This window comes from Enoplosus armatus, chromosome 8 (assembly GCF_043641665.1).
Source record: "Enoplosus armatus isolate fEnoArm2 chromosome 8, fEnoArm2.hap1, whole genome shotgun sequence".
Lineage (NCBI taxonomy): Eukaryota > Metazoa > Chordata > Actinopteri > Centrarchiformes > Enoplosidae > Enoplosus > Enoplosus armatus.
Genome location: NC_092187.1, coordinates 23,308,472 through 23,335,444, shown reverse-complemented (window position 1 = coordinate 23,335,444; position 26,973 = coordinate 23,308,472). Strand labels below are relative to the sequence as shown.

The following is a 26,973-nucleotide window of genomic DNA, read 5'->3' as shown; positions in this document are numbered from 1 at the left end:
GCCTGTTCCATTCTCACCCACTTGGGTTTCAGTACTGGCCGCGCTCACACCCGCTCAGTGACCCGCAGCAATTCAAACAATCACAAACAGCTGGAGCACGTTAGAGTGTGAAGTGACCCGCCGATGGACGTTACAGGAGCCCGTGGTGAGTTACTAACTAATTAACTGCTGTAGTCCTGCTGTGAAGCTGCTCAAAGAAACACATTATAGATGTAAAGCACAGAATGGCAAACGGACTTTTCCCAGTTACACACCAATGCAAGGTGCTGGCCTCCATCGTTACCGTTCAGCTCATGGAGGAACCCCCGACCCGCTTTATGTGGTGCGACCACCACGCCGCCCCAGAATAGAGATGTAAGGGTGTATTCATGTGTGGCTGAAAGACTAAATGCTGCATTGACGGCAACGATTAGTCAATTAATCAATCGATTGAAAATTAATTGCAAACAAGCTGCAGAGAGGAGAGAGGGGACGACATGCAGAAAAGGGGCCCGTGCTGGAACTGAACCTGGGAACCTGAAGGACTCATGGGTTCCACCTTCTGGTTTGTATACTATGACAGAAAACTGAATATCTTTAGTTTTGGACGAAATAAGACATCTAATACACATAATATGATGTCGTATAATGTCATATTTTGGAGGGAGGTAGGCTTGCTTCAGTCTTTATTTCAAGTGGCTATCATTGATATCTTTATATGACAGTGTGAAAACAATGTTAGCTGGTGGTGATGAACCTGAATCTGCAGCACGGAGCTTTATAGGGAGTTTCAGCTCAGCATCAAACAACAGACAAAGTTAGCAACTAGCTTGTGAACGCAATGGAGCATTTAGCAGCTAAAGAGACAGAAACTTTCCTCAGGAGTCATTTGAGACCAAATCAGAGATAAAGAGAGAGTAAATATTGTTGCATTCATCAGATGGACACAAACACAAATGAAGGTAATGTTGCTCTCTGTCCTCTGGATGTTTAAATGAGCAACCGTTTGCTAACAAGCTCACCAGGCGACATTTAAAAGGTGAGGATGAGTTGGTGTTGTGCTCTCAGCGTGTCAGGCCTCCCCCAAGTGGTTAAAAGAAAATCTATTAATGCAGATTTAACATTATTCCCTGTTTAAATCAGAAAATGCTCATGAATCTGAAACATGCACAGTTAATACGCAGGTATGTGTAACCACGGTGAACACAGCTGTGAGTCTTCCTCACCGTGACCTTCCTGCCCTCCTGTCCCTGCTCTATTTCTTCCCCATCTTCCTCTTCCTCCTCTTCTTCGTTGAGGTACAGAACGTTCTGGACGCCTGCGTGACCGGGACGGACCTCCAGCCGATCCCAGTCGTCCATGTCGCCTGAGGACAAAACAGAGCACAGTGTGTTCGAGTAGAGTCTTTTATTCACTGATAAAACACAGAGCAGCGCAGCCAGACAGCAACACGTGTTAAAGCTACAACCTGTTGGTGGGGACGTTTGAATACTACAGTACATGTGAATTTGGTCATTTGAAACGGATGTACTGAAACCACCTGAGGGCAGGAAAGCCTATATTTGTCTCTCAGGAAAGGGGGGGTGGGGGTGGTATGGAGAAATTCCCCTTTCACTGACTGTTCTGCTTTCCGTGTGGGGGTTTCTTGGTTTGCATCCAGTTTCTTTCCAACAAGCAACACAATGAACTCTGTTAAGACCGAGTGTTGCCTCATGCTAAACCACCATAAGCAGGTTTAAGAGCGAAACCTCCCACGGACGCACCGACCGCCTTAATGAGTGACGGTGTAATTGTAGCACCTGAACCCTCTGCCCTCACCTTCTCCGTCGTAGTCTCGTGGGAACATGATGCCGCAGCCCATGATGTCACCTTTGAAGCAGCGGGGGCCGAAAGCGTCTCCGACGCCGCTGCCATGAAAGATCTTACCGTCATCTGTCAGAGAGCAGGAGGACAGTAGTTTACAGGTTAGATATTAGTATCTATTACTTTTTAATACCATATAGATAGTTTCTAATGATATAACTAATTAAATGAATGCGACCTGGACCATATAAGAGGAACAGATTAACCAATTCAACCAGAAATGATTCATTCATTTAAGTTTTTGCAACAAAAAAAAACAAACGACACTTGCACATGATGAACCGATGAGCTTCGTAGCCGATGATGCAGAGTGAAAAAACAAATCCGGCACGCACAATTCACTGTCACAACGATCCCACTTCTAGTTTATAGGTGTATAACGTCTCCTGACAGCCAAAAATCATTTTATAATTCACATTACTGCCCACTGCAGGCCAGAGACAATATCTGAGACTTCTGTAAATCAAATTAAACCTTCTGAAGGACTTTTGGGTGATGAAGCTGCAGGTTTTTGAAAAGTCTTAAAAAGCCTTGAACCCAGACACCCTGTGTGAGGTCACGTCAGGTTGCTGAACTTGACTTACAAGTCGTTTAATGTGTTTACCACAGCATGCAACATGTGTACATACAGTGTAGTGCAAACATTCAGGACATCCTGACATTCCAGTCAGATGATGGTGTGTAAAGGTAGTAAAAACACTCTACCCCCCCCCACCCCCCAAAAAAGACAAAAGACATCGACAACATCCAAAGGAAATCATCAAAACAACACATACTACAGTTGCGAGAGACAACAATGGAAAAAAGAGCAGAAGAAAAACATTGCAGAGGTAGCCTGCAGACGAGTTCTCCTCAAGCGAAGCGGCGTGGCTGCTGCTGGTAAATATTTATGGAGTTGTCATGGGACCCGTCCCCGGCTCAGGATACTGTTTAAACAATCTCTATCTGAGCACCGGGAGGGAGACGGAGACACTGTATCATTACGGCTCCCATGCGGGCCCTTGTCACAACACCACACACTAGGCAAACAGTGCAGCCACGCCGGCAGAGGCGCAGCACGGCTAAAAATAGCCGAGCGGGGCTTTGGAGAGTGACATGGGCTGGCGCTGGAGGTGAGCCGGGGTGTGGAAGTCCAGGTTTGGGCCGAAGGATGGAGCTAGTTCACTGGGACAGGAAAGCCTGACGGGGGCGTAGAGAGCTGGATGCTCGCGACGGTGACTGGAGCGATCTTCAAAAGTTCTCAGTTTGTTCAGTTTTTATTCAGATTATTTTTTTATGGACTCACTGACTTCAACTACCTGAACACTTGACTGAATCAATGGGATAAGCCTGTAATTACCCTGCTGCTGAGAGATGCGTCTGTAAACATATAAACTGTGATTGTTGAACGAGAATCATATTTTCACCGTTTCTTTCTTGGGTGTCCAAACAGCAGATTAAACGATCGGTCGATCAACAGAAAATAAAATAAATTAAGTAAAAATACGACACATTTGTAGCTTCTCAACTGAGAGGATTTGCTTGTGTCGTATATTTCACTGTATATTGAATATATTGATTTGGACTGTTGATCAGAGCAACCTGTACACTTCGCCGAGGGCTCTGGGGACACGTGTCGGGCATTTTTCACTATTTCACAGACACATTTCGTAGATTCATAGAAAAGGGCACTTTAATACTACACTTCAGTTAAGTTTAGGGACTCACGCGAGACAGATTTAAAAAAAAAGAATGGTCAAAATCGGAGCAGCAGAGGCCGAGATATCCTGACTTATAGTCACTAGTATGGGTCAAGCTCCATAAATGCTGGATTCTACATTTCCCATAATGTTACCCAAAAGCATTTTTCATTTCATTCGATTTGGAGAAAGTGAAAAATGTATTAATTACAGGACTAAAGATGTCCCACACAGTAAACATTGAAATCATCTTGGCATATAACAGCCTGTAAACAGTAAAATATATTTGTTTTTGAGCACACAATAATATGTTCTGCTGCTTTTGTCCAGTGTGCTTTGGTGCTCAGAGGCTTGGAAATGGAGACACAGGAATCGGGCTCAACTTGGAGCTAGACTGTGGCGGAAAAAGTTGTGTTGGGAGACTAGAGAGTTTAAAATTAGCACAGAGGTGTTGACCAAGGTTTGGCTCTGAGGCTGGCGAGAGTGTATGGAGCTGAATACTGGTGATGGTGTTAATGCAAGAGTCAAGATCATAAAGTGAGGCAGTTGTTGGTAAAGCTAACAATGTTAGCTACTGTGACCGCCACCAGGTGCTGGATCTGAGGGAGATCCTAACAGCAACAAGAAGGTGAAAATTGGAGCCGAGTTTCAGGTTTGGAGCCGGGCCCACAGGAGGAGAGGGCAGGCTCTGTGGAGAACCTGACTGAGGACTGAGACCGGCTGGGAACAAGAAAACAGGCTTTCTAGTAACACGAGAGTTTGTCTGGAAAAGACGGGGCTTCCCTGCCCAGGGAACAATGACTTCACACACTCCTAAAACATGAAAAATTAAAACTAAATATTTATACTCCTCCATGATTTCACACATGTTCCTAAGAATTTACTATAAATTCCATTTGCAGCTGCCATGTGAGTTTGTCACACACAAAGTGTTGAGCTGTTGTTATATAATATACAATATACTTCAGGGCCTATTTGCCAGTGAGGCCCCAGCTGTTAAGTATATGAACAGTAAATTTAAATAATCTCTGGTTACCTCCAGAGTGAAGTAAAGCAGCAGTTCTGCTGTGCGACGAGGCAGCACAGACCCTGCGGTTACATGGTGCTGCTAACGTTACTGTCTTTTGTTTTAGCTCTGCTGTATGGTGGTGCTGATGTGCTGGTTTTAGAGCGAATAGTTGACAGACAAATAATCTGCAACCAGATACATTTTTTTTGTTTGAGGATTTGCTGCTTTTCTTCGTCTTGTGTGATAATAAACTGGATATCTTTGGGTTTTGGACAGAAAATTCAAGCAATCTGATATCATTGCATTGGGTACATTGTGATGGACATTTTTCACGATTACTCTGATACTTCATGGACAAAATGATTAATTGAGAAAATAATTGTTAGTTGCAGCACAGAGTTGATCTTATGTGGTAAATCGACCAACAAACATACTTGTATGCTGGCGAGGCAGATACACCACATGTTCGGATGTTGTGTCCTTTTAGAGTTGAAACTATTTGTATTAGTAAAATTAATCGTCACCGCCGGTTTTGATTATCAATTGATCATTTAAGTAATTTCTTAAGTGCCAAAAAGGCTCTGGTCCCAGCTTCCCCAATGCTGCTTTTCTTTGTTTTCTGTGACAGTTAACGGAACATCTTTGGATTTTTGACAAAACAATCTGAATACATCTATTTGTTTGGGAAATTGTAATGTATTTTCCACTATTTAATGATTAATCAATTGATTCAATAATTTAGAAAACAACCTGCAGATTAATCAACAATGAAAATAACCGCTGGTTGCAGCTCTAATTCCCTTAGTTGAGTGGTAACATCCACAATATGGACACAGACTCTCTTTGAGGCTGTTAGTGTTTTGCGGAGTCATCATCCAAATTCATTTTTGTCCCATTAGGTAAGAAGGTAATATAATCCCCTGACACAACATGTTGGTATTGAATATTTGTTTTCACAGAACCTGAGCTGGAATCAGATTAGACCCCGTCGCTGATCTAGAGCACAGAAGTTAGACTGAGCCCTATTATCTCAGGTTGGTGGTGAGGGATGGATGGTGGTGGTGTTGGTGGGGCACGACCTTCAGCTGCGGGTGTTGAGTCATAGCACGTGTGAGTCACTGATGGGGGGTTTGGAGGGGGTGACGGGGTTAATGAGGCTTGCTGAGGAGCACTCACCGGTTGGATGGCTGGTTTCTCCTGATAGGGCCCACAGGGGCCCCGCAGTGCCCCACGGTCCATTAACTAGCGGAGCCAGCCCGAGCCAACACACAGGATGGAGGTCCACACTGGGCCAGCTCCCAACACAAACACTCGTGGTAACACCAGCGCAGGCCAAAGAACTCTCAAACTATACAAGCTATACAAAGGAGCAGCAATATGTTTGGCAGGCATTTGTGTATATAACTGGAATATATCTGTAGAGTAAAATCACAACCTTAAAAGTCAATAATATACATCACGTGATCCAGCTCAACACTGGTCACGTGCCCAACACAACGCATCATAAATCAGGCTGACAGAAATAGAGCTCAGAAGTCACACCGTACATGCAACGTATAAATAAGAAAAGGAGCAATGTTGCATTGAATCATTATGTAACTTGTGCATTTGTCTCCAGGCTGCATAAATGAACTCAAAAGACTTTCTACAGCCAATGTCTTCTTGAAAGCTAATGATAAAAACATTACAAACACTCATAGTGCACTAAAGAACAGCATGAGGCACAATACAAATACAACAATGAGATTCAACCGTCTATATAAAGCTAAGTCCTGCCAAGATTATCCTGGAGATTTAGATACGGAGGTCAAATAGAAAAACTAACCATAAAAGTTAATAAACAGAAGCACCACGTGTCACAGAAACGCCTCGTCACAGCATTCTTGGCTCCCACTGAGCAGGAAAACCAGGGTAACAAAGCTAAAGTCATTCCTTTAAGCAATTTCTGCTGTGGTTATATGACCTGGGGTATATAATACTGTGTATACATTAAGTTTTTGTCACTCTGCCAAAGAGTGTCTGCGTGCAATTCTTGAGGTTCCTGAGCTGTTCGGATGCTTGGAGGAGCGAGGGGAGACATGAAGAAGAGGCCCTGGCTGTTGATTTTAAGTAGCTGGATCAGAGCCTGCACCTTAACCCAAGCATGGGAAGGCAAACCTCATACGCACAGCGTGGAAAACCACATACATCATTTTAGTCTCTAACAAATAAGATTAATGGGAGCTGTGCTGGGGCGTGCACATTTCTGTGGTGTCCAACGCTCAGCAGCCAAACCAGGCAGACCGCAGCGCTAGACCTCTGGGACGGGCATGGCGAGCCCCCTGTGAATGACTGGCATCGTCTGTCACTCAGCAATGAGGTATCATCCACAGACCCCGGCAGGACCCACAGCAACAACTGTTATTATTATTATTAATGTATCTTAAGTATAAATGGAATCTGCAAAGGGATACGGGGATTTAGGACTATAAACATCAACTCCAAACATGAATGGAATGTGCGGAGTGAACAAGAAAATGTGTTTTGATGGCTGATTTGGAGGTCAACTGGAAGAAAGTATATAAACCTTCCTCTAAAAATAAAATCACACACGTTCCCCCCATGGAAAAACATATGCGACATTTGTGTCGTGTGAATCATTCAGAGTGAGAGCGGCTGAAATCCCCAGTGAGACAGATTAACAATGGGATGCTTCAGACCAAAATAATGCAGATAAAAGCCAGCTAGCTCCTAACTGCTTCGTTCTGATAAGGACTAACAAGATCTCGACTGTGACAGTGGATTGTCAGATAAAGAGCCGGCTACCTACTGTAGTAATAACAACCACCTTTCTACTGTAGCTGCTGCTATTCTCATATCATGGCAGCGGTGTTTGATAGCTAATCTCTTAGCACTGATAGCGAGGGGTGCTGAGGCCTGGAATGAGAGCTGTGGGGGTTTTGTGCAGATGCCTGTACAGATAATGTTCACAGGCCTGTCGTCACAAACAACAAAGACTGAACGTGTGTGTGTGTGGAAGCATAGGAAGATAAAGATAACTAAACTCAAGTTTTTTGCGTCTTGTTTTTTTTGGTTCATTGCTTAGAGAGATATTTTAGATGACCAAAGTCCCACAGAAAGAGAGAGAGCGATGGACTTATGATCCTTCTCCTCTTTCTGATGCCGTCACCGTCTGTTTTATCTGCCTTCTGTCCCTTTTATCTGCCTGCACTCCTCCTTCATCTTGTGCTCGGCACCTTAACATCCAGCTGAGACGGTGCCCTGTGATGTTTACATCTAAAGAGGCAACCGATAGATGCTTTAGAGGAAGTGTATGAGATTTATTTATTTCATTCAAAGCAACACAACAGGGGGAATTCCACACTCACAAAAAGGGAATAACACACAACCTTCTTTCTCAGAAATACAAAGCTGTATGCTGTGAGAGGAAGAGAAAGACAAAGAGGGAATCTCACCAGCATGGTACGCCACTGACCCTCGGCTCCATCCTGGGTGTCTGTTCCTGGGGTAGTCCTGCACAGACAAACAGGTACACAGGTCACAAATACACGCTTTCACAGTCATGTATTTATTAACATTATGAGCCATGGAGAGCCAAGTCTGCAAATTTTATTGTTCAAATAAAAACTACACCAGGTAATTTCACTGACTACCAGAGAGGAGGAGCTAATCAAGACCACACACACTTCTTCAATGGCCATTTACAAAAAAAGGTTCCATATAAAATGAAGCACAACTCACACTAAACCCATTCCAAAACACACAAAAACCATTTCAACATAATCATGACACATTTCATCAACATATCAAATGTCCAAACCGACAGCACAGTTTCCCAAACCATTCTGAAATAAAGCCGCATTCACTTCATTCATTTACTTTGGAAATGTGTCACAGAATCCTAAAATCCTTATATTTAGAAGCTAAATATAAACCATCTTTGGAATACATGCTCATCAGACCCATACTGCTGAGGAAACAACTTTTACTTTGCAGGTGGCATAATGACCCAGTTGTGATTGAGCAGTTATCATTACAGCTAGCATGGTGACATGTAAATATGTAGGATTGACTCAAAATAAACTAAATGGTGTCACACCAGACTGAAACTGTCAGTCTCTTAGTAACTTCTTAGTTCCCAGCTGACTTTTGACTGCACCTGTTCGAATGTTTAGCCACCACAGAAACACACACACACACACATACTCGGACAAGCAACACGAGTTTAGATTTAAGCCTTCTTCTTCATAGCATGTTTCACGAAAAGGCTTTGAGGATGACGATAGTCATAGAAGTTTGGTTGGGGTTGCTGGAGTGTAAACTTCCCCAAATCCAATATAGAGCAGACAGAGCTGTCTGAACTGTCTGCTATGTTAGCCTGAACTCCAACCACACTGGCTGTCTCAGTCCTGAATGTGGCTTTTTTCAACATCACCTGTAACACAAAATAATGTAGTTAGCTAATGATATGCTCCTGAAACGTGGAAGTAACGCTAGGTTACTCTTGAAGTAATAGTAAGCTAGTTGGCCGGGCATGCTAACATTTGCTTACGTTACAGCAGATAAACACACCGTTTAATCCAGTCATTACACTTCTGCTCTTGTTTTTGGTTTTGAAAACTCTTTCAATGCATAATTTGCTCTTTCTACAAGCCCATGCACACCACTTGAGCTCGACAGGCCTGACTCTGTCAATCAACTCTAAATTACGAAGTAGAAAGTCAGTAGCTGGTTTACAGTGTTTTCCAGTGCACTGGGTATTAAGACCAGTGCAGGTTTAAATGAGGTTGTTGTACTCCTTTGCCAATGTTAACACGTTAATGACTGGGATTCCTTTTCCGTTTGCCCCTTTGTTTTGGATATCTGTCAGTGTCAGCTACTTCTGTCAGAGCTGAGGATGTGTTTGTCTCTCTCTCCATCTGTCTGCATGTACAGTACGTATGCCTTTCTCTCCAGGTTTCACCATGCCAACAGAAATAACTAGAGGGCCAACTTTCGGATAAGATCAGAGTATGACTCAGAGGTAATTACCAGAGATTTTTATCTGTCTTCTAGGCTGCACCTCCATTAACTGTAGAGACACACTACTGAACAAGAGAGGAAGGAGGAGGAAGAGGTGGGCAATGGCATTATTGCTCCATCTCTCAGTAGGCTACACCTTCTAAATGCCTCCTTGTTTCTCTCAGGTAAACTCTCCCTATTGCATGTCTTTCCAGTTAAGTATTCACGGACAAAAAAGGAAACCAAGAAGACATTTCATTTTCATCTCAAGTCAAATAAATCCAGAATATGAGCAGGACAACGTCCAAAAAAGAAAAAAAAAAGTCAGCCTTTGGCGAGTCACAGTAAAGGGAAATGTGCTTTTATCCAAACAAAAGCACAGATGACTGAGGAAGAGACTGACGAGGCAATACATTACTCAAAAACAAAATAGGGCCGATTAAATTAAATTAAATTATTACTATTAGCACCCGTGTGGAGAAGAGAAATGAGTAATAGGGACATGGCAGACAGACAAGCTTGGTCAGGCCAGGCAGACAGAGTGCAGCATTTGAGGACAGGACATCAGGGAAACATCAGCGATCCTGTCTGACAACCCTATTGGGGTTTGAAGAACAGGAAATGGAGATGGATGGGAGGGGAGGGGGGGGTGAGAGAGGGAGAAGGACAGAGTGAGACATCAGCGGAGGAAGACAGAGAGACATGGAGGAATGCAGCTACTGCTCCAAGCCTGAAACCCCTTGATCCGCCAAGTCTGCTCCTCTTCCCCCTCGTCTCAACCACAAGCCCGAGGATTCCTCTGGCTGAATGGCAAGTGGGCTGCATCTCCACGAGGAGGAGAGGAGCGTCTGGGTGTTTGCTTCCTGATTGATGATCCACAGACAGCGATGTGATCAGAGATTTTGAGGCACACTCTGAAATAAGACAACATCAAGGATGGATGAACAAATAACGGGTGGATTTATAGTGCTTTAATGTAAACCGCAGACTTGTCTCTAATAAATGGAGCAACTGTTAAATGCCTGTTTTCATTGCTGTCTTCTTGGTAATTGTTGTGTCCATCATCTCCAATTCAAAACATATACTCAGTATGGTCTATTCGTCACACATATGGTGGGTTAGAGAGAAAAACTGAAGCAGAACTCACTTCTCTTCGCACTGGGAATGAAGCTTTCCAGCATTACAGTATCTCAGCTTTACAGAATCTACTATTTAGCATCGAAGAGCAGGATGACGCACTGATCCCGACTGAAACACCTCAACAACTACTGGATGAATTGCTATACAATTTCATACAGACATTCATGGTCCCCGCACGATGAAGCCTACTGACTTTGGTGATCCCCTAACTTTTCCTATATCGTTGTGTTTAAGAATGAAATCTCTCGACAACTGGCTCTTGACATGTATTAAATGCAAATTTCAATATGGGGAAGTTTACACTCCAGCAACTTCCACCAATACCAAGACAGCGTTACGTTTCCTCAACACATCAGTTAGTCCGAGGAGAGTTTTCTCTAAGAATGTTAAATGTGTGTGTTTAAGCTCAGCAGCCAAAATGAGGAATTATGTTTGAACCAAATAACTCTGACAGTTTACTCGGACTAATTAGCACTGCACTGTAACACAAGAGCAATGCTGTCCCTTTATTTCTGTGTCTTCTATATGGATCATTAGCTGGTAAGGATGCTGACTTTTAGCTTAACATGTATGTAGCCATCATGTGCATATTTAAGAACACTTATACAGGATTCTTGTTTTAATACTAGTCAGCTGGAAACATTAAAAAGTCAGCCAGAGAAGGTTTTTTCAACCAACTCATGGAGTGAATGGTAGCTAGCTGGTGTGACACCAGCACCGGAGAGGTGTATTATCTTGGTGGCCTCAGTGGCTGTCTAAAGTGTGTAGCTAGCTAGAGGTGACAAAACGTGAGTGACAGTCGTCATTTCAGCCGACAAAATCTAACGGCAACAAACCCCCCCCGCATATTTCAAACTTCAAATGAATATGCAGCTGCCACAGTGTATATGATACCTGAAAATTAGGGACACTCCACTGTGCAATTTAACAGCAGCACATGCGGAACAGAAATCCCATCAAAAACACCATCATGATTCATTGTGGTACACAGGGGCAGAACATTTTTATAATGGATGTCAAAGTACCTGAAAAAACTATTTGTACAGTGTAAAAATATGATTTTAATCTTCTGACTCTTCTCAGTGTAAACACAATGTTTTTTTTCTACCAGTTAGAACCCGTTTTTAGCCATAAATTCTGCACAGATCATATTGTTTTGTGGGAGTTGGAACAGCTTTCCCTCAGACAAAAGAAACATTCCAACCTATTGTGGTTTGGAAATTACAACAGTTAATGCTGTGATTTTTGTTTTTCAATCAGTGGTGGCGCCACTAAATCACACCTACACTCCTTCTCTATCAACATGTGATGTAATGCATTTTGGAGAGAGAACGCCACGTTAACCAGCCGGTCCGCTCTCATGTACAATAAAAACGTACAAAACATGGTCACTACCCACGTTGGCCTGCAGAAGCCTTCAGCGAAATGCAAGCCGCTTCCAAGAACAACAAACACGTCGGCGTTGTGTCCACGGCGTGGCGGAGCAAAGGCCTGCAATATCAGATCCACAGATGCCACACCGGTGTCATCAGAGCAGCCTGCATTTCCACACGGTGGCAGAGTAAACAAGTCTGAAAGGGGAAGAGCGGAAAGGTGCGGGCCGAGTGACGAACCATGTGGAAGCAGATAGCCATCATCTACAGCAGCTATCACACTGGCATATCACAGAGCTGTCTAAAAATATAACTTAAGCCATGAATTACAACGGACGTGTGTGTGTGTGTGTGTGTGTGTGTGTGTGTTAAGGTTCAGTTTGAAGGGAGGGAAAGTAGTGCGTTTCTGTTTGTACGTGCCCACACAACCTCATCTATAGGGGTTGGGCAGAGACTGTGTAGTGAGTTAATGCAGGTCTGTTTGTATAATCTCGTGTCATCAGACTAAAACCTCTAGTTCCCCACACGATAACAGCAACCGTCTGACATTAGCTGATGATCTGACTGGAGGGAGGAGAACAACAGCTTATCTGTGTGCATGTGTTTGGGCATGTTCATCATGGATGCAAGTGCTTTCTTGATACAAACACATAAAACTGATAAATTACTGAGTTTGTTTTGTTATTGGAAGAGTGGCAGAAAAGATGATAGGGCCGAGTGTTGAGCTTAGCAGTGTTCTACTCACATTATACACGTTTTTGCCCTAATATGTCCCCAACAACATATTTTCCGTTTCATTTTATGTACCTTTCGAGGAACCCTTTAGGGTAGTCACTCAGGTACTATCTGCATACCGACCGCAGGAACAACTGGGGATGAGTTTCCAGGACTGTTCGAACACCAGCCTTGAGACTGCTACAAGAGTACAGATTTCAGACTGCGAGGAAGCCCTTGTATCAATATTAGGACCTGGGAGGGGAAAGCAGAAATCTCAAAGCAAATGGCCTTTTATAATCTCATGTGCTAACAGAACTTTCAGTCCCCAAATTATTTCCTGACATCGAGTTCCTGTGACTGATAGTGCCTGGGACTATTATTATCTTAAGTAGGACTGCAACTAACAATTATTTTCATTATAAACGAACCAACAGATTATTATTTTACAGAAAGGTCGGCAAATAGTGAAAATGCATGTTGGACAGCTCAAGGGGACGTCTTCAAAACGTCTTGCTTTGTTTAAAGTCATGTGTTAAAAAGAAAACCATCAAATTCTAACATTTGAGAAGCTGGAAAGAGGAAATACTGAGCATTTTTTAAATTTTAAAAATTGACTAAAAACGTTATTATTCGATTCCCAGAATAGTTGTCGATTAATTTTCTGTTGATCAAATATTTGACTAAATGGTTGGTTCTAAACTGAAGTTATACAAAGGAGCACCTCGTACACGTCGTGTTCCCCAGCTTCCAGATCAGAGGCCTTGGCACAGTGAGTGGTCCTTTGTTTTATCCTAAGTTGACCCTGTTAGAATAAACAGGTTGACAGGAGCAGCACTGAAAAACGGTTAGTAGGACTGCTGCATCACGGGAGGAAGGGGAAGAGAACTGTTCCCAGGACCTGGTCCCGGGGCATACCAGGACAGAGGAAACACTGCCATTCCAGTCTCCTGAGCAGTTTTATTTCTTGTTTGTGTGCGAGATTGCATACTGTTAGTCATAAGGCCACACACACACACACACACACACACACACACAAACCAGTGTTCATATACATGAACAGAGATTGAGTCAATACAGTCATCAGAGACAGAGGGTCTCTGATCTGTACTGTGAAAACCATCAGTTTCATTCAGACCCTGAACCACCTTCCTCCATCATGACTATGACACCTACTCCCTTCTCCCCTACCTGCCTCTTCTCTTCCCTATCCTCCCACAGGGTTATGCTCTTTTCCTTTTTTGTAGGATTTTAGGGGTTTGTTTGTTTTTCAGGACATGAGGGTTTTCCTGCTTTTATCCTTGTGTTTTTCATATTCTGAATAGCTTCCCTTGGTTTTTCTACCTCCCGACGTTCTACCTTGCCCCCCCACACTCCCATCTACCAGCTACACTCTTCCACCTCATAACTAAGCCTAGATCTCTCTTTGTCCCACTGCCTAGCAACCGGCGTGTGTACCGGATGAAAAACAGCCGCGCTACCAAGCATATGCATACTGTACATTCATGGAGACTCTTATCTTCAGAGGAATGAGAGAGCAAGCGAGAGGTCACGACAGGTCTAGGAACTGCAGTAGGGTCAAAACAGATCTTAGATTACAAACACACAAAACAACACATTTACCTTGCATACAAAGCATTCAAACTTATCACATAACACAAATTCCTCCGACTTCCCTGTTGGACAGGAAACTGGCAACAGCGGCTTGGGGGATTCAGAAATTTACTTCCACCTTTTTTAAACCTTAACGTGTTGCGCCTCGACTTTCTCTTAATTGGGCACTTTTGCATTGGGAGTTTGACCAGAATTAAAACAAAGTGAATTGAAAAGGGTTATGTTTGGTTATGCAATTAAGACTAAGAGTCTGCAGCCACGCTAGCGGCTCTGTGAGGCTTTAAGCCAAATGCTAACAACAGCATGCTAACATTGTTACACTGATAATGTCAACATGCTGATGTTGAGCAGGTATAATGTTTACCATGTACACAATCTTAGTGTTAGCATGCTAAGTATTTGCTAATTACCACTAAACACAGAGTGCAACAGAGACTAATGGGAATGTCATTAGTTTGGCAGTTCCATAAACCAAAGTACTGGACAAATAGAAATTTAAAAAAGGGGTGACCAAACAACATTGTCATCACACGAGCCATAATACAATTTAAAATCGGTTACTTTTCTTGAAAGGTGACCAGCTACTGCTGATATTAAGATCGGAAGAGAGAGCGAGTTGGCATTGGAGCAAAAAGAGATTTGTTAAGTGAAGAAAATTGAGCGCAAAGTTGAGCTTGAAGTCAGCAACCACAGCAAACTGAAAGAGAGAGACAGACAGAGAGAGAGACAGGCAGAATCTGGCAGTCTGCAGGGGCATTAATGAGTGGATTTGTGTTTATATTCAGGCCTGCTTTCTTACAACGGGATGCTACGTGAAAAAGACCAGCATGCAAACTTGCGACTGGTGTTGAGTAAACAGTCATTACCCAAGCCCTTCAATTTGCTGCTTTATCACCTCTCCTGGACTTAACGTCTTTATAATGAAACCCAGATGCAGAGAGAAAAGTAGTGGAGCAAAAAGAAAGGAGAGGAGAACTCTGAGGAGGTAATGGGACTGGAGTTATCACCACTCAACTTCTTCCTCACCCATGGGAGCATCGTCAGTGTGTGTTTAACTGAGAGCATGTGTGTGCACATGTACTCATTTTTTAGCTCCATCAGGAGGATATTCAAGCAGTTTTGTGTGCAGTGTGCAATAATTCAGTAAATATAATACATGTAGACTTGGAGTATAATGTTATTTAAAGGCTTAAAGTTAAACCGAATTTCAAATGCATTTTTGCCAAGAAATCAGTATAAATATTCCTGATGTTTGTTGTGAATTGTGTACTCGTGCCAAAAATGAGTCAGGATTTTCTGCAGAGACAGCACACCCTACCCCTGTTTTTCAGGGGGCGTGAATCCGACTGACAATGCCCGTACTGTAATTTGATTGGTGCAATATCTGTGTTAGCAGATATAAAAAATAGTTCTTGATATCAACAATTTCAACAAGCACTTTGTTACTCAGTGCATTAGTTAATCTGTGTCATGATTTGAATCATGGAGAAATGTACGGAGGACTGACGTTACAGGACTACCTGTTGCCGTGAGTTTCAACAGTCTGTTCATTTGCCGTCAACGCTAGCTAGACCCCCCCCTCCTTTCTATAAAGGACAAACTCAACACGGAATGTGCTGGAGCTGCTGATGATTGAGCAGGTGTTGAAATAACGTGACAAAAAGTAACATCTCATGGGAGTGAGTGCTAACCTTAGCAAGCTAGGCTAACTAGCATCAACTCAGTTATCCTCGCTTGCTAGCTTCCACTTTATGCATGAATACAAACACAAAGGTTCTCCAAAATGTTGAATGTTGCAAAGAGGCAGACATTTTAAAATTACTAACGGTACATAACCAACGCTACATGTGGGTTTGTTGAAACAAGGAAAAACATTTTATATCAATGTTCGTAGGATGTTCAGTATGACCTGCTCCTGTCAGCAGTGCATCACGGAAATTGATAGCTTGTCTTGTAGCAACAGCGGCTCTCAGATGTCAGTCAACCGCTGCCAAAGGAAAGCCCACCCAGAGGCCTGAAGCTTAGAAGCTGTTTCCACAAATATGTCCAAAAACTGTTTTATCCTCTTGTGAAAAATGGAAAAATATGCAAAGTAGCCACCGCATTAGTGTTTATTTTCCCTTACACAAATAGTTCGACTTTAAGGGTAAAACATGGGGAATACTGCCTTCGCCAGCGGAGTGGTTTGACAGGCAACATATCTATGAAGATGGTAATACTAACAGCATCACTGATTCATTGTTATGTTTTATTTTTTCAATGTCTGGTGGGAGACATCAACGAATTTGCAAAAGCCAACAATCCTAATGAGGCCGTCCACAAAAAGGTTCAGATTTGAGTATTTATTGATTTTCCAAAATGACGTGGTTTGGTTGGAAACCTGTGAGTAGGGCGCACAGCTACAGTGCATAAGTATATTTCTCCTGCTCAGCCTCCCCTCTCTGTATGCATCTATAGCTCTCTTTGTCTTGTCTGTGCATCCCTCTGTTCCTGTTTTATATAAATTGCCTCTGAGACCTTGAAATATGTTGTACAAGTTTCATCTTTTGTTTTTGTTATTAAAACGAGCAGAGCTTTGACCCTGGGAGAGACTGCGCTGGCAGCTCTCCACAGGCCTTGGCTTTGGCAGTCACTAATATTTCACATTCATAACACTTTCGAGGCTAAACTTACACGGTGTAAAAAAATCACAAATCATGAACCCGTACTGTCGAAGAAACAGTTCCTGAGTCGGAAGAATAATATTAGGTAGAAATGTAATGCAAATAGGTTTTGTGAGAGAATCAATCTATCAGAAAGCAGCAATTTAGACAAGTTTAATCCGGCCCTTTATTAGTTTAGTAAGGAGCATTCAAAACAGCCCTAGTGTAACTGCTGCAACATCCTAAACTATTACTGCACTTTATACTATATACTAATGCAGCTGTGTATTGAAATGTCTTGATATATTAACCCTTGTTCCAGTCACTTTCTGCGTATCACTCAGTGCCCAAATATCTACAGGTTTGTGTGTTTTATTCCGAAAAGTAGTTCAGCATGGTCACTTCCAGAGATGCAGTGCTAATGCAGAAATGGGAACCGCATGTGCATTCTTTGGAAAAAGAAATAAGGGCTCAAATGAGAGGTGTTAAAATTTCTCTAATTGTATTTTCCTCTTGGAGGCGTTTCATCTACCCAGAGCAGGCCATTAGATCCAAAGACAATGGCTAAGCTGCTGGCTAATGGGAAAGAAAATAAAGCTTATGAACACGACCGCTATGTTTACGACTACTAGAGTCTGTTTCACAAATAATCATCTTTCCTCCATACACTCAGATTTATCTACTTTCTATGTTATTTTAGCTCATCCAATGCGCCTTTTATTTTCACGTTCTTTTAACTGTTTTGTTTCGGTTCTTGTTTGTAAAGCACTTTGAATTGCCGATGTGTATAAATTGTGCTATATAAATAAACTTGCCTTGTCAACATGTATGTGGGGGATCCTACCTTTAAAACAACTGAGTGAACGTGTGCTACTGCTCTTCCATCATGACACGTTTACAACATTCCCAAGACAGGGAACATTTAGCACATGCTAATTAACTAGGACTTTCCACAAGGATATGGAGTAGCCAGCCAGTGGGTAGCCAACTAGGGGGGTCCGGGGGCATGCTAAAAGATTAATTCATTCGTTCATTCATTAAGCCCATAAACGTTTGTGTGGTGTATATGGAAAATGCAGCGCTTTCAGTGCTCATTGCGCAATCATGAAGTTGCTGCCACCGGTGTTTTCAGAAGTAGCCCGTCTACTGAGGATGTCCCCTGTCTGTGCAATCAATGCAATTCTTAATGTGTTTTGTCATCAATTATTTTTGTCAAACACTGAAGACAACTCTCCGCTCTCAACCCGGCAGGACACGACCTCTCAGCTGATGCTAGTGGTCGTAAAATGTACACGCAACTTTAATCAAAACTGTTTTGTTGGAATCAAAATGTTTATAATAAAGTAGCCAGCTGGACTAGTCGGCTGTTTCTAGAAAGGTTACCTGCCTTATTCCCAATTCAGGTTTTTGTCATCATTAGCATATTAGCTCAACAACTTGTTGAACTACGGCGACCAGAGGGGGGAGGATAAGGGAGCAGAATGGAAGAGTCAGCCAATGGGAGGCTCATTTCTGCAGTCTACATCCCTTGAGTTCATTGAGCTATATTGCCTAATATACAACAGTGTGGAAAACCGGGGAAAGGGCCAAATGCAAAAAAACTGCTTCACTGTTGAGTGTAGGATTGTGAGAAGTTGTCAAAAGCTGTTCTTTTCTTAGAAAGCTCACCCTTCTTGCCAGGCCCAGGGCAATGTAGCACTTCTCCCCAGCATCAACAATCTCCAATTCATAGTAGTGGCAGCGGGTGGTGAGAGGCTGGCGGGCCTGGGCCAAACCCACGTCCATGATGCTCTTTCCTTTGCCAACATACTCCAAGAGCTGAGGAAGGGGATGAACAGAGGGGGAGAGAAAGAAGGATGGGGGTTAATAGGTTTAGAAATAAACAAAAAGGGACTAATTAAAACGTAAACATGTTGAGATACAGACTCCCACCTGAGTTACAATACATGATGCAACAATGTCCCCGCTAAAGGAGTGCCTAACACAAAGCGATTGTCGGATCATCTGAAGCCCCCTCCCCTCACACCTTTCCAGCGCTGGGATTGAAAAGGCTGCGTCTGACAGTTTTTATTACTTTCCAAAACCAAGCCAACAAGCACACTCGCTTCACACTGCGATTGGCCAGGTGTGGGGAGGCGAGTAAATAGGCAGGATTTCAACTCCTGTCTCAAGCTCTCCCTTTATTAGTCACCTAGCAGCAATTTCTATCGCTCCACCATTTTGGTCCAGACTGGAATATCTCAAAAACTGTGCGATGCATTGCTATTAAATGTTGTACAAAAATGTGTGTATCCTGTCTGTGAGTCCAGATTTAAGTTACGACTCCAAGACGATTTTTGATGCCAACTGCTGCAATTGGGGGACGAGGGTTTGGAAATACTTTAATATCCTCAATGAGCTGTGTGTCGTAGCCTCCGCAGCTGCTGCAACAGCTGACTGTGTTGATAAGCAGGTCAAATCAACAGCCAAACTATAATAACTCACTTCCTGTTGTTTTTAGAACACCAACATGCACCTGTCCTTTTTAACTCGCACAGCATCTCTCCCTCCACACCCCCCCCCCCCCCGGGGAGGCACACCTCACAGTTTGAAAACCCCTGCACTAGATGAAAAGTCAAGTATTTCATTGTGTTGAATCTCTATTTGCTATAAGATGGATTGGCACAAAATGTAGTACAGACATTCATGGTTCCAAGATGACGTACCCTACCGACTTTGGTGATCCCCTGACTTTTCCTCTAGCGCCATCATGAGGTTGACATTTGTAGTTTTGAGTCAAACAACTGTTGGATGGATTGGCATGAAATTAGCAAGTGTGAAATTATTACGCTAACATCCGTATCTAAGATATTGAACATGGTAAACATTATACATGCTAAACATCAGCATGTTAGCCTCGTCAATGTGAGCAGGTTGCTATGCTGACGTTAGCATTTAGCTCAAAGCACCACTGCAGTGTTACAGAGCTGCTAGCAAGGCTGCGGAAAACTACTTTATTTACAAAAAAGTGCAACACCATGAATGCCTTTGAGGAGACACTTTCCAAAACCGTCTCGCCCCCCTCTCTATGATGACAGGGATTTTACCCGCCTTTCAGAACCATTCAGAACAGCTAGAAACACTTTTGCCCTCAGATATGGTGGGACGACACGTCATACAAACTAGTTTGTTTCAAGCATACAACAGACGAAAGTTCCTCAGTAAACTTAGTTACTGCTGTCGTTTTCCTGACTGTCTTAGTCTCAGCTTTAGCTTATTAAGTTAGTTATGTGAGAGGCCCAAAGGTAATGCAAGTATTTGTAAGTAGGAAAGTTGAGATGGAGACAAAAGATGGATCAAGCTTGGGCAGGATCCTTGATCCTTGAGTTGTTCCAGAAGCGGGGGACTTAACCACGCAACTAGATTTTGCAAGTGCGTCCTTAGTGAGTGGGCACCATGACAGATTGACGCTTCCAAACCCAGTGAAACCCTCACTGAGCCGCCCAAGGAGACTATCCTACAAGTATCAACAGCCACTTGAGATTGCATGTACAGATGATAATGCAATCACTTTCAGGTCTATTTTAGACTTAAGCATCTAAACAGGTGAAGATGGGTGGGTACAGGTGAGTAGGTGGGCAGCTAGGCAACCACAAAGCCTTTAGGCCGCGCAGTGTTTCCATGCCATGAGTGCATGTGTGTGAATGTGCGAGCAAGTGCTCAATGAAGAATACGCCCCCAGTTTGAAAAGCGAGGATGACAGACAAGGTGGGGGTGGACACAATTGCTTCTGTATTAAGCCTTTATGTTTGCATGTGTGTGTTTCACTAGCCAGCCACTTGAAGGACACACCTGGTGGGAACAGCTATTCAACATCTACGTCATAAAAAAAGTCAAGTGTCTCAATTAAGTTATTACCATTTTCCCTTTTTGTTATTCCCAGTTGCTTAGTGATACATCAAACTGAAAATAACTCAGAAATGAAGCTGAGGCAGTCAAAAAGTTTCACTCCAGTCTCTGAGCTTGATGACGGATTAAAGCGGTTGCTGAGAACACTACTTATATAATTCATGTGTAGCTATAATTTATACAAGAGTCAGTTAAGAGTCAACTCGGGTTAATTTCATGAGATCAAAAACAAAAAGAGGTTGTTGGTAAATGCATGCAGCATTCAAACCATGACCACACAAAGGAAAATATAACCCACACCAGAGATTTTTGTTTAAAACTGCATCAATGGCACCAAACACTAATGCACCGTTAAACAAGCTTTGTGTCCATATTGAACAATTACGATGGGCAAAATGTTGCATACTTTCTAGGTTTTAATCTTCAAAAACATTGATGAACCTTTGTTGCACGTCATTCCCGATCTCTCTCAGACCGGCAGCGATATCCAGCCTCACAGTCCTCAGATCCAGAATATTTACTTAGCCATGTTTACATTCAGTGTTTCTCATATTTAAGGCACTTCCTTCCTCATAAAACATTTGTAAAGCTTATTCTTTAAAAAATAGTTTGAAGCCCGCATCATTTGTGTGCGTGCATGAGATCCAGTCTACAGACATTGCTCCATAGCACCTCTGGTGGTCAAAAACTATACATGGCACCTTTGAGAAAAAACTACTTTTTAGAAGGTTTCTAACGGAGCATTAAACAGAACGTTATGTAATTACATCAGCTAGTACTCAGTGTGGTTGCATAAAGACTGCAGAAATACTCCGTGTGTCTGTGGTCAAGGCCCATTTGTGACGACTTCAACAGCAATGAAAATGCTGGTAGACCTGGGCAGCAATAATTGAACATTAGTTAATCTAAGTAATTCTGTAATTCTACAAAGTTTTGTACTTGATGCCTGTTCATTTTTGTACTGTTAAACTTCCAAGAGGCTAACTGTAGGTTATTCACCGTAATGAAAGTTAGTTCCACCTCCTCCCTTTTGTCTGTGCGGAGACAAAGCTGTATTTCTTTGTGGTACTCTGCTGATTAATTGCTCACATGGATAACAGTATCCGCCTCCACCTCCTTTGTTACAGACTGCCCTTTTTCGTGTGCACTCTTGTGTCTCCTTAACCTGCTGCACTTTCATGCCTGGACAGCTGCTGTTCTTTTGGGAGAGGAGGAAAGAGTTTCGGTGTGATGAGCACTCAGTCGCACCTTTTTTTTGTGCTTCTTGCTGCTGAGTAATGGAAGGAGGAGAGAGAGACGAGAGGCCAGAAAAAGAGACGTAGCCTTGAGCAAAGCATGCCTCACTGAGATAGCTCTCTCTCTCTCTCTTTCTTCCTCTCTTTTCCTCTCTCGCTCTCTCACTCTCTCCTATAATTCTGAGTGGTGAGAATGGCGATGGTGGTGTGCAAGGCCGTGTTTTGTTGAGCTGCTGCCTGGGAAACCGATGTAACGCCCAGAGAGTGGTCCTGCCAGTTTCCTGTCACACCTAATGGGGGAACTTAAAAAAAAAAAGGTGAAACTGAAATTAAGAGACGTCTTCTATATTATTTCTTCACCAACCTGTCAACCAAACTCTGATGTGATTAGACATCACGTAACAGTTGTTGAGTCCATATAACTCAGCTAATTACTTTTGTCTTTATTGCATGTATATTTTTATTCTTTTCATTACATTTTGTTTTTTTCGTGGGTTTGCTTCTTTGTGTGTTTCCAATTGTTTTCCCATCGTCTGTTCACTTGTGGTCCTTGTAAAAGTGCTTTTTTTTGTCCCCTTTTCTTTCATCTCCTAGCCCTGCACATTTCTTCGTCGCTGTTATTTCTTCTCTCAAAATAAATCCTTACAATTTATACGCTTAAAAAAAACCTAAAATGTGGACATTAAAATGCGAACGATCTGGGACAAACGTGCCACTTTAATTTGGAAAATATATGAGCTGGCCTTGTCCTTGACCAGAGGCTGCGATTCCCCGCTCTAATTCATCTCACACTTGGGTTGGATGCCCTCCAGTAGCTAAATCTGACTTGTCCATCAGTCACTTTTTTTCTGCGTAAGGAAACCAAGATGAATATCCTCATGGACTGAAAACCACTGCCATAATTCCACAGCTGGTTACAGCCACTCTGTCATTGCTGCTTTTTTAATGGGCTAGCAGCTAACAGGTAATGTTTGTACTGAATGCATCCACTAGTGCTGAACAGTGTTAAAATTACTCTACCTAAACCTTTGTTTATATTACCCTGAAACACACATTAGCTTGTTCTTTTGACTCATAAATTGCATGAACAAAACCGCTACAACTCACTACCGCCTATTCACTCAAACAGCATAATTGCACACGTGTTTAAACTCAACTCAAAGGGCAGGTTCTTCGCTAACGCCTCAAACAACATATCTGCAGTACATTTTTATATGCGAACAAATGTTTGTGTAATTTTAAGGTAGTACATTCAAAACAAATCACTCACTCTCTCATTTCAGAGCTTTAATAACTTTCTTGTTCGAGCGTGTAAAGCGTCGTGTGATATCACAATTGCTTGCTGTGGGATCGACCTTGTTTGACTAGTTTAGGAAGTTCAAATAAGCACTTAGCACCAAAACAATATGCAAAATCCAAACGCAACCTGTAATTACCATAGCACTGACACAGTAAGTGAGGTAGAGTTGGGTGAACAAGTATTTACCGTTAGATGATGAGATGATATTGGCCTTACGGCAACATCCCCACCTGCAGCAACACTGTGTTTAAAATTCTTAAGGCCGCAAGTGACTCCCTTTATGTTATGCGTAACATTTGAACACTACGCAACCACAAATTATTTCACAAAACAACACTGTAAAACAATAGACACACGAGCAGGTTTAATCAATCAATCGTTCCTCCGAGATTTCCGTTGAAACCTGTGAGAACCAAAACTTCACTGACACCTCATCACTCACCGGCCAAGTGGAGCTTTTCATCACCTTTTAATACACTCCATTTATTATCACCATTACCACTGCTGGGAAGACGTTGCCCAAATTAACTTGCAGCTCCAATGCCAGCAGGAGTTGCCACCAGTGCTGATTTATTTGGAAGTCGTAAAAAGTTAAACGTTTCACAGGAAGGTTGTCACCTTTGAAAATAACGGTTACTCTTGGATAAGGGTTAGGGGCAGGGTTAGCCTAAATATCACCAGAGAGAGGATGAAAATCTTGATGACAAGATGACAAGACATGTAGGTATAGAATAATAAGTTCACAGTGGAGATATATATACATACACACACACACTCTGATAAGGGTGTTGATTTCTTTCCCTGAACACATTCAGAAAAAGAAGAACATGCAAACTCCTCACAGAAAGGTCTCAGTTAGTTGGCCACCGGGCTCTAACCCAGAACCTTGTTGCTGTGAGGCGACAGTGCTGAACACTGAGCCACTTCTGAAACTAAACGTAAAAGCGGATGTTACATAACAATTCCAGCATTACACAGTGTTACATACTATGACAACACTATTTTTAAAAGATACAAATAAGCAGCAGGCGGAAGAACAAAGACACAAAATACTTTAATTACATTTCTTTTTCTTCTCTCAAATCCAACCAATTATGGCCGTGAGTGACCTAGATATAATTCTCCTGCTCTCTCTCTCTCTGACAATTCAATATCAACAACACAACTGCTTACAGCAAAAGCTGTGTCCCCCCTCCAAAGACACACACAGCTAATCTGTACACACCCCCAGGGAAACACAGCTTACAATCAGTTGTATGTAACAAAGCTGTAAACAAATGAGCTGCATGATACTGTGGGTTTGGAAAGGCACTTGCACACAAATCTGTCATGTGCTGCCTCGTCAGGGGGCCTATAGACAACGCTTTGTGAAACTGAGCCAGTTAAGAAGAAATGAAGAGAAAAATACATAAATTGTGTGCGAGTTGGAGAGCAGAGTCCTCCTCTGGTGACAACAACCAAAAATTAGGGTACAGATACAGATAAAGCAGAGACTTTAAGCTGGATTTATACTTAAGCCACAGGCTACGGTGTGCGCCGTGGTTTGACGTGTGCCTCCTTAAAAATGAAACTACATCTTGGCTACGGCGTCGAGACCACAAGAACTGTGACTGGTCAGCTTGGGCTGCTAGTGTTTTCTCCTACAACTTTCTGATGAAGGTGGAGATCGTTGAGAAGACTGCAGAGAGTCCTTCCTCAGCTTGTTTAATGTGGTCTTCACTCTCATCTAGCACAGCTACTACACTGCAGACCTCCTGTTCACCGCTCTGTATGAATGAATGAATGAATGAATGAATGTAATCACAGCCGTAGTGTCCTATTCAGTAATAAGGTGGTGAAGTGATGAAGTAAGTATGTAGTAGGATATAAGTATGTGTGTAGTGTTGAGGAGGTGACAAAGCGCGAAATCCGACGCTCAACTATAAATCACGGTGGGACTCCAGTTAACCCCTTGAGTCGACTATAAATCCAGCTTTACTCCGGTCATCTTGTGTGACGCAGGTCCATTCTGCCAGCCTCCACTCAGTCCATCGACTTTCCCTGGATTAAGTTATTCGTAGTTTCCTCTTTTCTCACGCTGCTCAGTTCAGAAAACTGGAGGCAACCGTGATGGTGCCACTGCTGGGCCTGGGAGGCAGCAACTGCCACAACAACTTGATGGGAACGTTGTGAACTTTCATCCAAGAGCAGTGTCATGTTGGGATTCATGGCCATTGTTCCCAGAGGAAGGAAGGAAGGAAGCAGGCAACCTTAGAGGGGCGTTGGTACTACAGCTGGCTCTGGCAATTGGAAAAGGTACAACGAGGAACGGAGCAATAATGATTATTACTTGACAATGATTGGTGTGGTTCAAACAGGGGATGCTCTGGAGGGGATACTGCACTGTGTAGCCAAGTTTAAAAAAACTTTTGTGCACCTCCACAGCAGAAACAAAAATGCGGGTAAGATACATACATCTTGAAGAGTTTTTGGAGGGGAGTGGTGGAGAGAGGGAGGGGGAGGGAGTGAAGGTGAGATATGGGCTGAGAGGGAGCGCCAGTACACTTGGGAAAACTGATAACTGCAGACTCAGGTGCTGTCCACTTACTTGTCGGCCCGCTCATCCGCAGCTGAGGGGATTAAGTTGGTGGGCACTGCGACTGCTGTGACAACAGGAGGCAGAGGATTGAAGGCTCGTGTTCGCACTGAGCCGCACGTACGCAGTGGAAAGCCAGCCAAATGTCTCCTCTCAAGGAAAACAGCAGAGCAGGGACATGGTGGCAACCAAAAACAAAAAAAATATTATCAAACATGATCACACCTTCAGCTGTCGGTCATGACAAAAGGTAGAGAAAACAAATCCCTCCATGTATGTGAGATGGAGTAATCTTATAGAAATGAGATCACTTGTAAAAAGGAACTTGATATTTATTGGTGTTAAACAAAAGGCTTGAAAACTGAAGCCAACAGATCAATCAGATCTTTCTGAATAGTGTTTCGTTCTAAGAAGAGGTCAGAAGTCAAACTGCTGGTTTTACTTTGTAAATGTCATGTGATCAAAATTATTTTATTTGCTCTATTAAAATAATATATTACAAACTAACTAAAAAGCGCTGCTGCACTGACCTCTATTGGTTGGAAGGTAAAAGTCTGTTGAACCTTTTGGTCAGGTGAGGTCTGTTGTACCTGTGACCACACCCAGTGCACCATTTAAAGCTCTAATCTTTCTAGTTTTGGTTGCTGTAAGGCACTTTGTAACATGTTTCAAGGAGAAACTCTGTGGGTGTTACAGCAGATCTGATTGCTGTCATTAACTACGCTCCTCTGGATTAATCCTGTTTATTAATTAAAACCATCCTAATGGCCTTAACGTCACTTAATAGGTGGTAATATACCAACAAATAATGCTTCTAATACCAAACCTTTTATGAAGTTCTGATCGAACAGCACTAGTTCGTAAGATGTATCATCCGACCACATCGGAAATCAAAAGAGTGAAAAGCTGCAATGGGGGGGGGGGCGAGGCGTTTAAATACGTGTCCTGGCAGCTAGTCTTG

General features: G+C 42.7%; 1 protein-coding gene across 1 annotated transcript in view; it reads right to left on the bottom strand.

Moving 5' to 3' along the window:
• Window positions 1-26,973, bottom strand: part of spryd3 (SPRY domain containing 3) — a 42,622-nt gene that overhangs the window by 799 nt on the left and 14,850 nt on the right. The window contains exons 7-10 of the mRNA XM_070910897.1: window positions 18,683-18,832; window positions 7,986-8,043; window positions 1,798-1,911; window positions 1,206-1,345 (exon numbers count right to left, since the gene is read on the bottom strand). Coding sequence (XP_070766998.1) covers window positions 1,206-1,345; window positions 1,798-1,911; window positions 7,986-8,043; window positions 18,683-18,832 — 462 coding nt within the window. The remainder of the gene's footprint in view (window positions 1-1,205; window positions 1,346-1,797; window positions 1,912-7,985; window positions 8,044-18,682; window positions 18,833-26,973) is intronic.